The sequence below is a fragment of the Diadema antillarum genome, unplaced genomic scaffold (genome assembly GCF_040938485.1).
Source record: "Diadema antillarum isolate AM-2024a unplaced genomic scaffold, OU_Dant_1.0 seq00002254_RagTag, whole genome shotgun sequence".
NCBI classification, from domain to species: Eukaryota; Metazoa; Echinodermata; class Echinoidea; order Diadematoida; family Diadematidae; genus Diadema; species Diadema antillarum.
The window spans coordinates 38,437-52,005 of record NW_027272883.1 but is presented as its reverse complement, the minus strand read 5'-3'; the positions used below and the strand labels follow the sequence as shown (position 1 = coordinate 52,005).

The 13,569-nt window shown below is 39.5% G+C and overlaps 1 protein-coding gene across 2 annotated transcripts; it reads left to right on the top strand.

Moving 5' to 3' along the window:
* The first annotated feature begins 2,927 nt into the window (after positions 1–2,927).
* On the top strand, positions 2,928–10,552 carry LOC139714367 (nudC domain-containing protein 2-like). 2 transcript variants are annotated; one of them, XM_071626073.1, is made up of 6 exons: positions 2,928–3,055; positions 4,145–4,361; positions 5,241–5,289; positions 5,942–6,093; positions 6,661–6,787; positions 9,644–10,552. In XM_071626073.1, exons 2-5 carry the CDS (start codon positions 4,179–4,181, stop codon positions 6,736–6,738), a joined length of 462 nt encoding a protein of 153 aa, XP_071482174.1. In that variant the 5' UTR covers positions 2,928–3,055; positions 4,145–4,178; the 3' UTR covers positions 6,739–6,787; positions 9,644–10,552. The 2 variants fall into 2 exon arrangements, with proteins under 2 accessions (XP_071482174.1, XP_071482175.1); XM_071626074.1 differs by lacking the exon at positions 6,661–6,787.
* The last annotated feature ends 3,017 nt before the right edge of the window (positions 10,553–13,569 follow it).

The window sequence follows — 13,569 nt, the reverse complement described above, 5'->3', positions numbered from 1 at the left end:
TGGCTCCCTATAAGTAAAACAACTCATACTATAACCTTCACACGTCTGAATAATCAAGCATATCTCTGCACTTTGAAAATCATGTCACCTGATGTGCACCAGAGAGATTTCGAGTATAATAGATGAAAAAATATCCCCAAAACAAACGACGAATTGAGGGAGATAGGGAAATTTTTGAATAAGAGCGAGATGAAAAGGGGGATCCAAACAAGCACATGTACATGAAGGAAAAAAAAATACACAAAAAGTTTAGCCAATACTACCATGACTACGGTGAAAATCTTTAAAGGACAATTCCACCTTCATAGACATGTGGATTGAGTGAATGCAGCAATATTAATAGAAACACACTGAGAGTTTGAGGAAAATCTGTTTCAAAAGTTATGAATTTTGTGAAGTTTTTTTGTTCGGGCCACTGCTGGATAAGAAGACTACTAGAGCTTGTGATGTCACATGTGTAGAAACAAATATAAAGAAAATGTAAAGAAAAATTCAACACATATATTTACTTTTCTCGCATAATGAAAGAAAACGCCTGACTTGCCCTCTTTTAGAAGGCAGGGTGGAATAATATTACCCTTAACATAATACGTCCACTGACAAGGACGAAGAAAATGTACGCATGTGACACCATTTCACTGTAGTATAGTCTTGTCATCCAGGCAATGAACTGCGCAGATACTTTAAAAAAAAAATCCATTACTTTTTGAACAGATCGTCCAATTTTTCCCCAAAACTTTCTCTGATGTGTTTCTGCTAATATTGCTGCATTCACACAATCCACATGCATAGGCCTATGAAGGTGGACTTGTCCTTTAAAGTTTTGAAGACAAGGAAGATAAACTGTGATTGAAAATACATTGAAAATTAAATCCTCAGCGATGCATGCACACAGTTACTGTATGAACATAATATAGGGGCCCTACTTTACATTTTTGATCACATGACAGACCAATATACTTTCTCAGTAAAGAAAAATCTTAATCATATTTTCGTATTATACACCGATCAGTGTCATCATTTTCTTGACGTTTAGTGAAACATGTCCTTCTGCCATGCAGCGAGCTGATTAGGTTAGGTTTTCAAGAAAAAGATTAAAAATTAGCAATATATAGGAAAAATATTGTGGGAATGTCATAGGCCTATCTATATAGAGATATACTTAGAAGAGATTGGCTGACGTTTTATTGATAAAACAACATTTTTAAAACAGATTTTATTGCTTAAAGTTCATGAACTTTACCTATTCATGCTTGGAGAGGGATTCTGTTTACATTGTTCGTTTGATTCGTCGCAGCGGGACTATAGCCTTTGAAAAAAGGCCTTCAGGCTGAATATTTTATTTAGTAAAAAAAACACGACATATAGTCAAAAAATATCAACTGAGGAACGCCAGTGGGATGATTAATTTGCCGTAGTTTGAGTAGGCCTTATTATCTGCTACGAAAATAATCTATGATAATAAGGTCTTATTTATCCAGGGTAGCCCTCTTCAGTGTTTTCCACTGCTCTACCAGAGGGCCCTGCCATTATTATTACCCCAGCGTTTGCCAGGTAACCCATTTTATACACCTGGGTCGAAATGGGACATTTGCGGGTCAAAAACATCTTGTCCAAGGGACGTAAGCACTGGGCGGGAATCGAACTCGGGTCCTCCGACTGGGAGTCGAGAGTCTTATCCACTATGCCACAGCGCCCCCAGGGGAATTTTTATTTTCAAACGTGTATCTATTGCCTAAGCATAAGTGCCTCCACAGTCTCATTAAAAATGTGTCAAGTTAGAGATTCGATCAACAGCATTTTCTTTTTCAGTTTTCATGCCCGTCTACTTCCCTGGCCGATTGAGGTGTGTAGTTTGCGTTTTATACCATATTATTATACTCGGGACATGAGATATAAACCAAAAAAGGTAGGCCTACTAGGCGGAAACTTATTACAGTATAGGCCCTACTTTCTTTTTTTCACGAGACGCAATTCTTAGTTGATTTTTTTGTTTTCTTTTCAAAGTGAAGTGGGGTTGGGTCCATGGTAACTCTTAACTCTCTATTTTGCTGTATTGATTTCTTGTCCATAAGTAGGCGGCCTACTCTCTTAAAAAAAATCAAGTGAAAAATATCCACTCTTAAAGGAGTGAATTTAAAAAAAGAGTGAATTTAAAGTGAGATTGGAGTGAATTTTGAGTGAAAAATGTTTCATTTTTCACTCGTTTTTAGAGTGACCTCAGGGATCACTCCAAAAATCTTCGAGTGATCCTTGAGGTCACTCCAAAATGAGTGAAAATGAAAAAAATTTTACTCAAAATTCACTCCAATTTTCACTCTAAATTCACTCTTTTTTTTTAATTCACTCCTTTAAGAGTGGATTATTTTCACTCGATTTTTATTTAGAGAGTATTGCGTGTGAAAATTTTGTGCACATTTTTACCCATCTAGCAAACTATAAGAGGTATACAAAACCTTTACCTGAAGGTCCTTATTGCTAGGTTGTTTTCAACTCTCAACAAGTATGGGAGCCATCTTTTTATATAAATGTTTTTCCCCGATACCTATTCATACATTGGATGACGTGGTTGTGGTTGTGACAGTGATCACTGTTTTGTAATATGACACGTTATAGACATACTATTCTGATGGAACTTCTACTCTGCTGTATTTTTCATTTCACTCTATCAATAGAGTCAATTTGGATATGGAGTGACTTGCATTTTACACAAGAGGTTACAGTACAATGTAGGCCTAATAACAATAGTGTTTAAAAAGTCATCTACCTTTAGAGTACCTACACTACAGCTGTCAGCTAAAAATGTCGCTCACAAAGTTTGCTGCGGAGCCTATGATAAAGAGCGCCATCACTACATGTGCAGCCAGCTCGCGGGGGTTCCCGAGAGCCGACGCGACGGGAAAACACCGTACTACCAGTACCGGTGGTGGTGGAGCCGAGCGTCGAGACGCGTATGACGACCGCGGTTCGTAACAAAACCAAGCCTTGTACTCATGCCGTTTTCCTAATTGGACCTTTTTGATGAGTTGGTGCTTCTGAGAGGGGAAAATTTCAGGTAAATTGTCCATATCAGCCGCTGTAGATTATGAAATCAGTTATGTTTGCACCTTGAATTGCGTAGGAGAAGCTCAGCCAGTGTCGAAACAAGCGGCTACGCCTACGGCCGGCTCAGCTCAGCACAGCTACTAAAACTCATGCAAACTAACAACATGAAATTGGGTGCGTGGGCACGTACATCTCCTGAAATTGCGTTATATTTAGTGACACTAAGGTGGATCGGCAAAATAGAATTCTACTCGGAGATCAGAGAATATGGTTGGCGTTTTAGCGAAATTCTGCCCCCTGGGGTTGTGGGGCCTGTGTACATTGGGGTTGTAATGTTCAGTTCACAATTTATCCCACTGCCCTGGCCTGGTCAGGATCTGGATACTGACAACTGTAGACAATGTGCTGAGTATGGATATGTGAATGATGTGGGAGTGTGTCTGTGATGTGAAGTTGCTCAATCAAGGCAATCATAGAATAGTGTCTATTCATGTATTATTGTCTTGATGTGATATGATACTCTGATGATTTTACTATTTGTTTAAGATTATTGCTTTGCTTTTGATTCTTTTATTGTAGATGCACAGACTGCTGCGTTATGTCTCTTGTCCATAATGTAGATCATCAAATCTAGTGTAGGTCCCACTCTAAATTATAGCTCTATTTCTTCATGGTCTTTAATATACACATTTATCATAAAAAAGACCACCATCTAACATCTTTTTCAATCTCTGGTATGTAAACACAGTATATGTTCTAAAGTTAAACATTTTTAAGTTAAGTTTTCATGTCTTCCACAAGGAAGAACTGAGAAGACCCTTTGTCCTTTCCTTCCAGAACGATCTTTTTTTTCTTTTCTTTTTTTAAATTTACCAGCTACGTATCAATTTTTTTTTTTTTTTTGCGCATTTATGATTGTGTGTTAGTGACGCAACAGAAAAACCCACACGACTGTGCATGCATGCTATGTATCATGATCATGAGGGGAACATGTATCATGAACATCTCAGGGGAACCAGAAGTAGATTTTACATTGATCACTTAAGCTTATCTATTCATTTTTTTTCTCTCTTTTTTCAACATTTAAATCTCTTCATAGGTTCCATCCACCCTAGACATTCCTGGGAGAATCAATGTCAAACTTTGATGAGAAGAGTGGGGTTGTCCCCTGCCTAACACCATGGGGCTTGTGGTACCAAACTGTGGATGAAGTGGTGGTTGAGATCAACGTACCTGAGGGCACAAGGTCAAAGGAAGTCAAGGCCAACTTTGGGATCACCAGCCTCTCTGTCTCTGTTGCCAATGTCAACATTCAAGTAAGTTTACTCATGGTGTGATTGATTTCTTGGCAAACAAGTAGAAGGAGGAAATACCATGTGCAATTATTGTGTTAAAGGCAGAGTGATAACAAATACAGCAGCACTATGATCAGGATTATGCAAATTTACAATCTACTAAGAGTTATTATTTCATATACTGGAGAATGACGAAAGGCATTTCCAAAATTGAGATAATGTCTATCAATTTGATACCTAGTAAACTCAATAGTTTGCAATGTCTAGTACACATTGTTCTGCTGTTTCCAGTCATTTACACGTATATCAAAAAGCACAGCATTATTTTTAAGTGTAGAGAAGGGAGTGGTTGATGCTTAGCCACAATCAGCAATGGGAGTTTCTCTTTACATCCCCATGTGAGGCCATCTTCAATGGCACTACAAGATGGTCGTCTTTTTATCATTGCTCCCCTCAAAGAGAATCACATTGCATTTCTTGAAAGCATGAATCTATGCAATTATAAGGATCAGCAGCCTATTTTCTTTACAGGTGGCATTGTTTTTTACAATACTGTAATTAGTAGAGGTTGTGGCACATTTGATATTTTATGCTGGACAACTTTCTTTATTAAACTTTGATTGCTTCATTTTCAGGAGGAGAGTACCTCTGTACATTTTCTAATCTCTCCCCCAATTATTGGCGTGGTTGTCATTACGTTCTCATGCTAGGTCTCCATAATTTGCACAAAAGTCCATGGCACAAAATACTTACAATGATTTAGTCCTTACTGTGGGTGATGCTACTGTTAAGCTTGCATCCAAGAAATGGCTGAAACTGTTTTAATGCTGACCCTATAAGAATGATTAAAAAAAAAAGTAATGTCATAACTTACACACATTTTTCCCCATCTCAAAACAGGGGACTCTGTATGATAAGGTCATTCCAGATGAGTGCCTGTGGAGTTTGGGTAAGTCATGCTCATCTGTTCCGTGTAACGTCATTTTGTAAATGAAACCTACACCCCTTTTTGTGAACATGAACAATTGTATGCCTCCACCCAAAAGGGGGCTGGAAGTTTGAAGTGTTTGGGTCTCCTCTTTCTTCAACTGTATGTCCATCGGAATGTTTCTGTATAAAACGCCGCACTGCGAAATGATTCATGGGTACAAAAGATATAGTGGTGGGATGTAAGGTCAAAGGTCAAGGGCAAAGGTCTCAGAACATTTGCTAACACATAATATTTCAGCCATAACATCTATGTATGTACCATGATAAGAATGCTAGAAGAGATGTGGGAGATATCTCCTGTATGCAATGGGAATACAAATCGTTATAGAAGGCTGTGAACAATGAAGTTTGTTTGCATGCGATGAAGCCATATCGGCAGAACACAGTGAGTCATGAGAAATTGTAAGATTCCCTGTTGACTACTTGTGGAGATCAAATAAGTTGTTCTATTTATCAAATTTTTGATAGGAGTGCGAGCATTCAACGGCAGCTGTTATTGTGATCACTTCTACTCTCCTGTAGTGACCAGTGCAGTTGTGTTATGTCTGTCTGTCTGTCTGTCTGTCTGTCTGTCAACTTCTATCAAACTTGGTTTTCATTGGCCAATTCAGAGGACAGAAAGTTGGTGAGGTTGGTCCTGGTGAAGTCCCATCGACATGCTGAGAACTGCTGGAAGTCGCTGCTGAAAGGTCAATATGAGGCTGACCCCATGACCTTTGACAGGATGGAGAAGAAACTGACGTTGCAGAGGTTCCAATATCAGGTGTGTTCTCCAGAATGTGTGCACATTTGTATTTATGCCATATGATGCGTACCAATTCCTGCAAATAGAAGAGCCTCAGCATAGTATCCCATGTTGAAAAAAATGTTGTCTCTCTAAAAAAGTTTTCTTGATTAAGAAGCATCAGAGAAGCAAGAGGCAGATCTGTTTGCATTGATGGTCATCCAGGTATACATAATGAATTGGGGGGGGGGGGTCATTGTTGATGTGGATATTTAGTTGATAAATTTGCATGCATGTAAAAATTGAAAACCATGAAGAAGATAATTTTAGTATGTTGTTGATACAAAATGTTGAATATGGGTCCAAAAGCTATGAATGTATCTTTATCACTGGCTTGTCATGGTTACATCTGGCAGCTGCCAGTATCAATAGAACATGCCAGAATTTTTGACTGGGATGTATATGGCACAAATTATTTACAGTGTATGAATTACCTTATGGGATTTGGGGGGGGGGGTTTGAATGTATTCAGAATCACGCCCAGAGGTACACAGTTTAGGTTATGTGTTTCAAATGGACAATATGTGATTTCTACCCCTTCCACAGCACCCAGGGTTTGACTTCAGCAATGCGGATATATCGGGCAATTATTCTGGAGGGGGTCCCAAGTTCGACGCTGACTAGCTAGGCATCCTGGTGGGGGGACAGATATAATTCTGCCTTGTAGCTGAAGGTTAGAGTGTTTTCCCACTTTGGGGATTTTTTTATCCTTGAAATACTTCCCATTCCAGATTATTAGCATGCTCTCTTTCATTCATCTTTTCAGTGAGAACATGACCAAAATGTATTTATTATTTCCTGTTATACCAGTTTTGCTTGTTACACAACATCACTTTAATACCCACTTCTGTGCTTGGTATCATAGCTGAAGAAGTTCGACATCTCTATGCTCAGCAACATAAGTCAGCATGCTAAGTCGGCAGTGTGATGCAATTATGACTGCTGTTATAGTAATACCAGCTCTTTACCGAGTGTAATGATATCACAACTTACAAGTATACTTTCCTGTGAGCAGACATGATATGAATCCATCGGAGTGGACAGTGTGATATCGATGATGAGTGCAAGAATTATGATGGAGCTCATAAATTCAATTGTTGGATTTTAAATAGAAATCCTCCCAATATTAACAGGCGCTGCGTACCTCTGATATAACTAGAACTGCATCAACTGAGGGGATGGCTTATAGTTTATTTCAATGTACTGGTGACTACAATAATGGGTATGCCTCTTGACTGTACAGAGCATTAAAGGAGATGGCTAGTAACTGATCAGTGGGAATCAGTGGGAATGCTGGAGGGTGATTGTTCCAATCCTTGTGGGATTCATTTAAGAGTACATTATATATCTACTGTTGTGTGAAAATTATTTGCTTCAGAATGGTCTCATATTCAAGTAATGTGTAGTGCCTGGTCAGTGACGGGGCATTAATCTGCACATTACTTGAATATGAGATCATTCTGAAGCAAATAATTTTCACACAACAGTAGATATATAATGTACTCTTAAATGAATCCCACCAGGATTGGAACAATCATCCCCTATCATTCCCACTGATTCCCACTGTTTGGTTACTAGCCATCCCCTTTAAACTAAACAAAGGCATTTCAAAGTGATGTACCACTATTTTATGTGTTGATGAAAGCAGTGTCTTCTCTTGTCTACATACTTCTTCAGTATTACTGTCAAGACTCTGAGTTGGCACTATGTACTGCACAAACATGGAAACATGCATGTATATCGACCTAATTAGGTAAAATTCATGGTACAACAACCTATTTTCATTAGAATCATTGGAACAAATATCTGTGTTTTGTTAACATTTTTTTTTTTCCCAGCTGACATAGAAAATACCTGATATTATGACCAATCCTTCCAGCCCCAAAGACCTCTTTATGCTGAGTTTCCACTGTGTACTACTTCATACTAAGAAAGTGCTGCTGCTGGTTAAAAAAAAAAAAGACCTAGAAAGATTAAGTCAAATTGTAATGACGTATTTCTTTGAACATGATGCTGCCAAACAGTCACATGAACATCCCATTGCAAATCTCCCACAATTTGACTTGCAGACCATCTCCGCAGCAATTGGCAATTCACTTTTGTCATGCTGATCGCTTAAATTTTTGCTTTCTGATAGATTTTATCTGCCTGAGCTTGAAACACGAAGAGTTTGTTCGCAAAAACCGTCCATTTTTGAAGATTTTGAAGTACGGTCTCTGTCATAAAGTACCAAATAATACCTTTTAAATAATATATTCGTCACTACATATAAAGGTACATTTCTGAAGTTATAGTCAAAAGAAGCAAAAATTTTCTTATTATTCTCTTTATTTTTCTTGACCTTTAATCGCAAATATCTCCATTTGGCAAATATGGACGTATCGGTTTTTGCGAACAAACTCTTCATATTAATGCTGTATGTGTCTTTTTTTTTCATTTTAGATATTAGTATGTTATTTCTGTGAAAGTAGTTGTTTTCATTATCTAATTTGATTTGATCACTCCTCTGCATCCCACCAAAAGCAAGTTTTGACTGACTGAAGTTATCAATGTGACTTACATGAACTAAAGTCAGCCTCATTTTCAACGTCTTGTAGAAGTCATACATGTGGCCAAAGAATCCTTGACTGAGATTAAGTGAAACTTTCAGTTAAATATTATGTATAAACTCAAAAACTTTCTCACACGTTCAATTGACTCATGCAAGGATGACTCTAATGTTATCACCTGGCACAATACCAGGCTTGGATGTATTGAAATGAGAATGAAAGCTTCACTTGCAGCATAAGCATTGTGTACATGTTTCATATGTTAGAATTTCCATTGTAAACAATGCCGTTATTTATTTTTATGACAGATTCTCACTCTCAAGGCTTTGATTCTTCCAAAGCAGGGGAATCTTGTTGTAATGTGGACCTAAAAACTTTGGCAGTTACCTTGTTTTTATCAGATTTCTCACTATATTAGGCTACAAAAGCAAAGAAGTTAAGAGTTAAAAGAGTAAAAGAGTTAAGCCCGCTGCACACTGTACAATCCAACCGGTCGTATCACCTTAAGACCCGAAGTGTGCTGTCACTAGCCTTGCCAGAGTCCTGTAGTGCAACTGGGTCCTAGTGCCAGTCGTAGAGATTTGACATGTTGAATTTCCACGACTGGTCATGGGCTTTCAGCCACTCATGATACAGTATTATGTAAAGAGTATAGAAGCGCATACAATGCGCACTGTGTGCGCTTCTATACTCATTGGCAAAATGTACTGAAGCCAGAATGGTCGTAAGCTTAGTTGTGTAGTCTGATCGTATAGTGTGCGTTGCCAGGTCGTACGACGTGGTCTCATGGTCATCGAAAGGTCGTATAGTCGTGAGTTGTGTAGTGTGCAGTGGGCTTTAGGACCTGCAATATCTCCCTGTAATGAGAGAGTTTTGCTATGTCTGACCTCTTTATGGCAAGGTTTCTTTGTATAACAATTTCACAATGAAAATTGTACACATCCATTGTAGACTTTTGATTCCCTATTTGTTTCTTGCAGTTTGTTGACCAGTACTCTTGATGTGGTCTCTTGGATCAGACGGGGAAAGAAGCACTCGTCCAGTTTTTGGAAGACTCGACATCATCAATGAAGAGACGAGTGCCTCCTGGTTTCTCAACATCGTCTGTGAGATGGAAATCCTTAATGAGAGCATTCCCTTCCCCTCTCTTCCATGTCAACTCATAAAAAAAAAAGATGCGAGACTGGATGAGATGTTTGCAGCATACAAAAAAAAAGTGTGAAAAACGTTGCTTGTGTGTTTGCGTCATTGAATGCTTTATTGGTGTTTCATGACTGTGCTACCCTGTCATCAAGCTGTCTAGTCAGAGAGGCCCCACAGAAAGATGGAGCCTTCTTTTGTGAGACATCTCTGTGGAAATTGCTGGAAAATTACAGTATTACAATTTTAAAATGACTCCTTGTGTAGTGTTCACATCCTGCCACTAAGAGATGATATTTGAAATTTGCCATGGAACACTGAGCTTCAAAAGTAAACTCTGTTTCCTAGAAATTGTAAATTTCTTGGCCCTGTTTCACTAAGTGTACCACAAATATGGAGGGGAAAAAACAAACAAACAAACAAACAGATCAGAATATTCATATGGCTTGACTCTCCTACATGTTGTATTCCAGTAGCTACTCCCTACTTGGAGCCCTTTACTTTTCCCCACATAGTGCAGAGATTGCAAAAAAGATGTGAGACCCTAGATAATTGTGTTTACTACCACTGTTGTCATTACAGTTGGTAATCACAGTTTCTTAAAAATGTTGCTTGCAACTTGGATGTTTAAATTACAGACACTTCAGTATTAGTTAAGTGTATGGTTGTACTCTGCCTTGATGAAGTTGATTGAATCACTTCAAAAGTTTTCTGGAATGAAATCTTCATACTTCAAGTTATCTTTATGGATGTGCATGATGTAATGAAAAAAGAATGGAGACATTTAAAGAATGATTCAGTGCTGTGGAGTAATTTCATGAATGGCATCATGAAAAGATTCTTAAAAATAGATACTTTTGGTTGTGTTCATGGTGCATTCACAGCGTACATTTAAATATTTACATATTTACCTCCAAGGGTATGATAACCTGTATTCCCACATAATTTGATTTGTGTTATTAAAGAATTGTATGATTCCAAAGATACTAGCAGTTTATTTTGTCTTAGCAATTTCTCTTTCTACCTCAGTAATTCATTCCCAAATCTGAGTCCTTTAGTCCCAGATCCTGTACTTGAAACTAAAGTTATTGTCCCGGGCCCTGGAATAGTGTCTTTTGTCCACCTGAGAAGGAAGAACCTGCTAATCCTCCTTTTGTCTACGCCGACAGCGGGCGGGCGAACTCTATTGAAATCGGCAGGCCTTTGTCCGCGCGCAATTCCTATGCTACCGTGGGGACGATTAGTGATGTTCACCAAAACAAAAGGATGAAAGACTTGACCGACGAACGAAAGCTGACCCTCTTTGAGGGACAAAATCAAAGCAGCTTCCCGCAGGACAGCGTCCAAGCGGAACAATGCGAGTGGAACCGCATAGACAATACACGCAGAGTCAATAGCATACACACGCGTGGTTTACCTATGAGACTTTTGATCCATACACATCTCGAAGAGGGTGCGCCCGCGAATCCAGATTACCTTGATGAAAAGTGTATGCAAAGTCTGTGACACTGAGATATTGTTGCATTTTGCCACTTGTGGGATGATGACGGTAATATGAATAGACTGTTTCTGCAGTATTGCTGCGCTCCTCATGGAATTGGCTGAGTATACATAATTATATAACATGCAGGTGGTTGTAATGAACTCCTTGTATATTTGACAATTCCATTCCTGGAAATACAGATGTATGCCTATCAAAGGAGATTGAGAGATGCAAGAAATTGATTGATTGAAGATGGCTTATGTATTTCATACCAACATTCATGGAAGCCTCGCACCAAACTGAGTATTATCTTACATAGGAATCAAATTCATGTTGGAAATACAGTACATGTATGCGCATTGAACATAATGTTGTTTTATAATTTAAATTCACTATACAATTTTCAAGAGACATGTGGCAATATTTAGTCATTCAAATTATATTATAAGTTGAGGATAAATCATAGGAGAAAAAGAGAAGTAGTAGTGTTGGAAGTAGGGGGGGGGGGGGGAGTAAAGAGAAAGTGTAACCAGTGAATTTAGTACCAATGCGGTAGCAGTGATGACTGAAGGCTTGTTGCATGGCTGTAGTATTGTCGTGACCAATGTATGTTGCAGTTTATTGTTAACTACATTATATGATGGATAAAGGTCTCGGCAATTTTACCCATGGGCTGGGCATTTCTGGGAGCATTGTCATCCTTTACAGCCACCACGTCTCCAGCTCTCAGGTCTGGCTGTGGGACAGTCCATTTCTGTCTGGTTTGTACACTGTAGGTTGTGCAAGAACTCTTTCTTCCAGTGCTCCAAACTTGTTCAGTAGGTGTTGCACCCTCCTCCATCACTTCCTGGAATATAAGTCGGCCCGCTGGAAGCATTCTGGGGGTAGAAGAATGATGCAGGTCTTCATCATGATGAGTTGGTTCAGAGTCAGCAGTGCAGGATGAGTGGGGTCACTCAGATCATCCGTCATCAGCGGCCTGCTGTTGACAATTGCGGCAGTCTCAGACATCAGAGTGCGTGTGGAATCATCCTCGAGCTTTGTTCCTAAATGGTACAACAACACATCCGGTGTGGTACGGACAGATCTGATTAACTTCTCCCACGCTCCCCCCCCCCCCCCCCCCCCCCCCCCTATATGGCTAGTGGATAGAATGTTGAACTTGAACTCAACGAAGTCACATCCATCTGTCAGAAGGACATTTTTAACCTTGATGTGGTCCAACTCATTCCAAGCTCTCTGGAATTCAGATGCAGCCCCAATGAAGTTTGGGCCTCGGTCACATCTCAGTTGGCAAACTAGACCATGCAGGTAAACAAGAGTCCATATCTTTTGAGCTCCTTTCTGCCTTCCTTAATCATCCATTTCCCAAAACAATCCATCTCACAATATGTGAATGGTGATGCTGGTGTAAGTCGATCCGGAGGCAGATCAGACATCTTCTTGGTCAGGACAGGACTGCATGAATTTTTACAGGTAGCACAAGACTACATGTACTAGGACACTCTGCAGCTACCTCCAAGGATCCAGAATCTGTCTTGCCTGATCTGATTGAACATTATACCCCTTCCTTGATGTACAGTCTGCTCATGGCAATGACAAATTATGAGTTCAGTCATGTGGAGTTTTTGAGGAAGAACGTTTCCTCTCAGACGGCTCATTGCATTTATGGATGCATCCTCCAACTCGCAGAATTCCTTGATCATCCAAAAAGGGGGCAAACTGATGGAGACGATGGGTCTTCTTCATCTGACATGTTTTCTGTCTGATAGTCAGGTCATCTCTGCATAATTGCTGACAAGGCCTGGATCTCATCTAGAAAGATTTCCCCTTGTACCAGCCTCACAATCTCTGTCTTGGCATCCTTCAGGCATCCCACATCGTCAGTCTCTTCCCCATAAGGCTTGCTCTGGGCCATGCTGCATTTCTCCTTTGCAGCATTGCTGCAGGCGAGAGATAACAGCAAACAATTAACTGCTCTCCTGGCCTTGTACCAAGACAAAAATTGTCCAGTCTATTGGAATCTAGGAAATGTGTGCTTGCATTAGAAGTATGAACCTGTGACTTCTTCAGGTGTGCATCATGTGGGTGCACTTTGAGTGACTCTGATTTTGTAGACTGAGAGGACATTGTATTCTTCCACAGCAACTTGGGTCCATGCAGCCACTTGGAATCTCACAGCTCGCCTATCATCAAATCTCTTGAGGCTTCATCAGCTGGGTTTTCCTTCAACTCGATATGTCTCCACTATGATGCAGAGGAATGTCTTCGAATCTGATGAAT

Bases quoted from the DNA above. Each gene is read 5' to 3' on its own strand.
- LOC139714367 (XM_071626073.1), top strand. From the start codon at position 4,179: ATGTCAAACTTTGATGAGAAGAGTGGGGTTGTCCCCTGCCTAACACCA. The intron at 5,290-5,941 runs GTAAGTCATGCT...TGGCCAATTCAG, and splicing joins TGAGTGCCTGTGGAGTTTGG to AGGACAGAAAGTTGGTGAGG. The intron at 6,094-6,660 runs GTGTGTTCTCCA...CCCCTTCCACAG, and splicing joins TGCAGAGGTTCCAATATCAG to CACCCAGGGTTTGACTTCAG.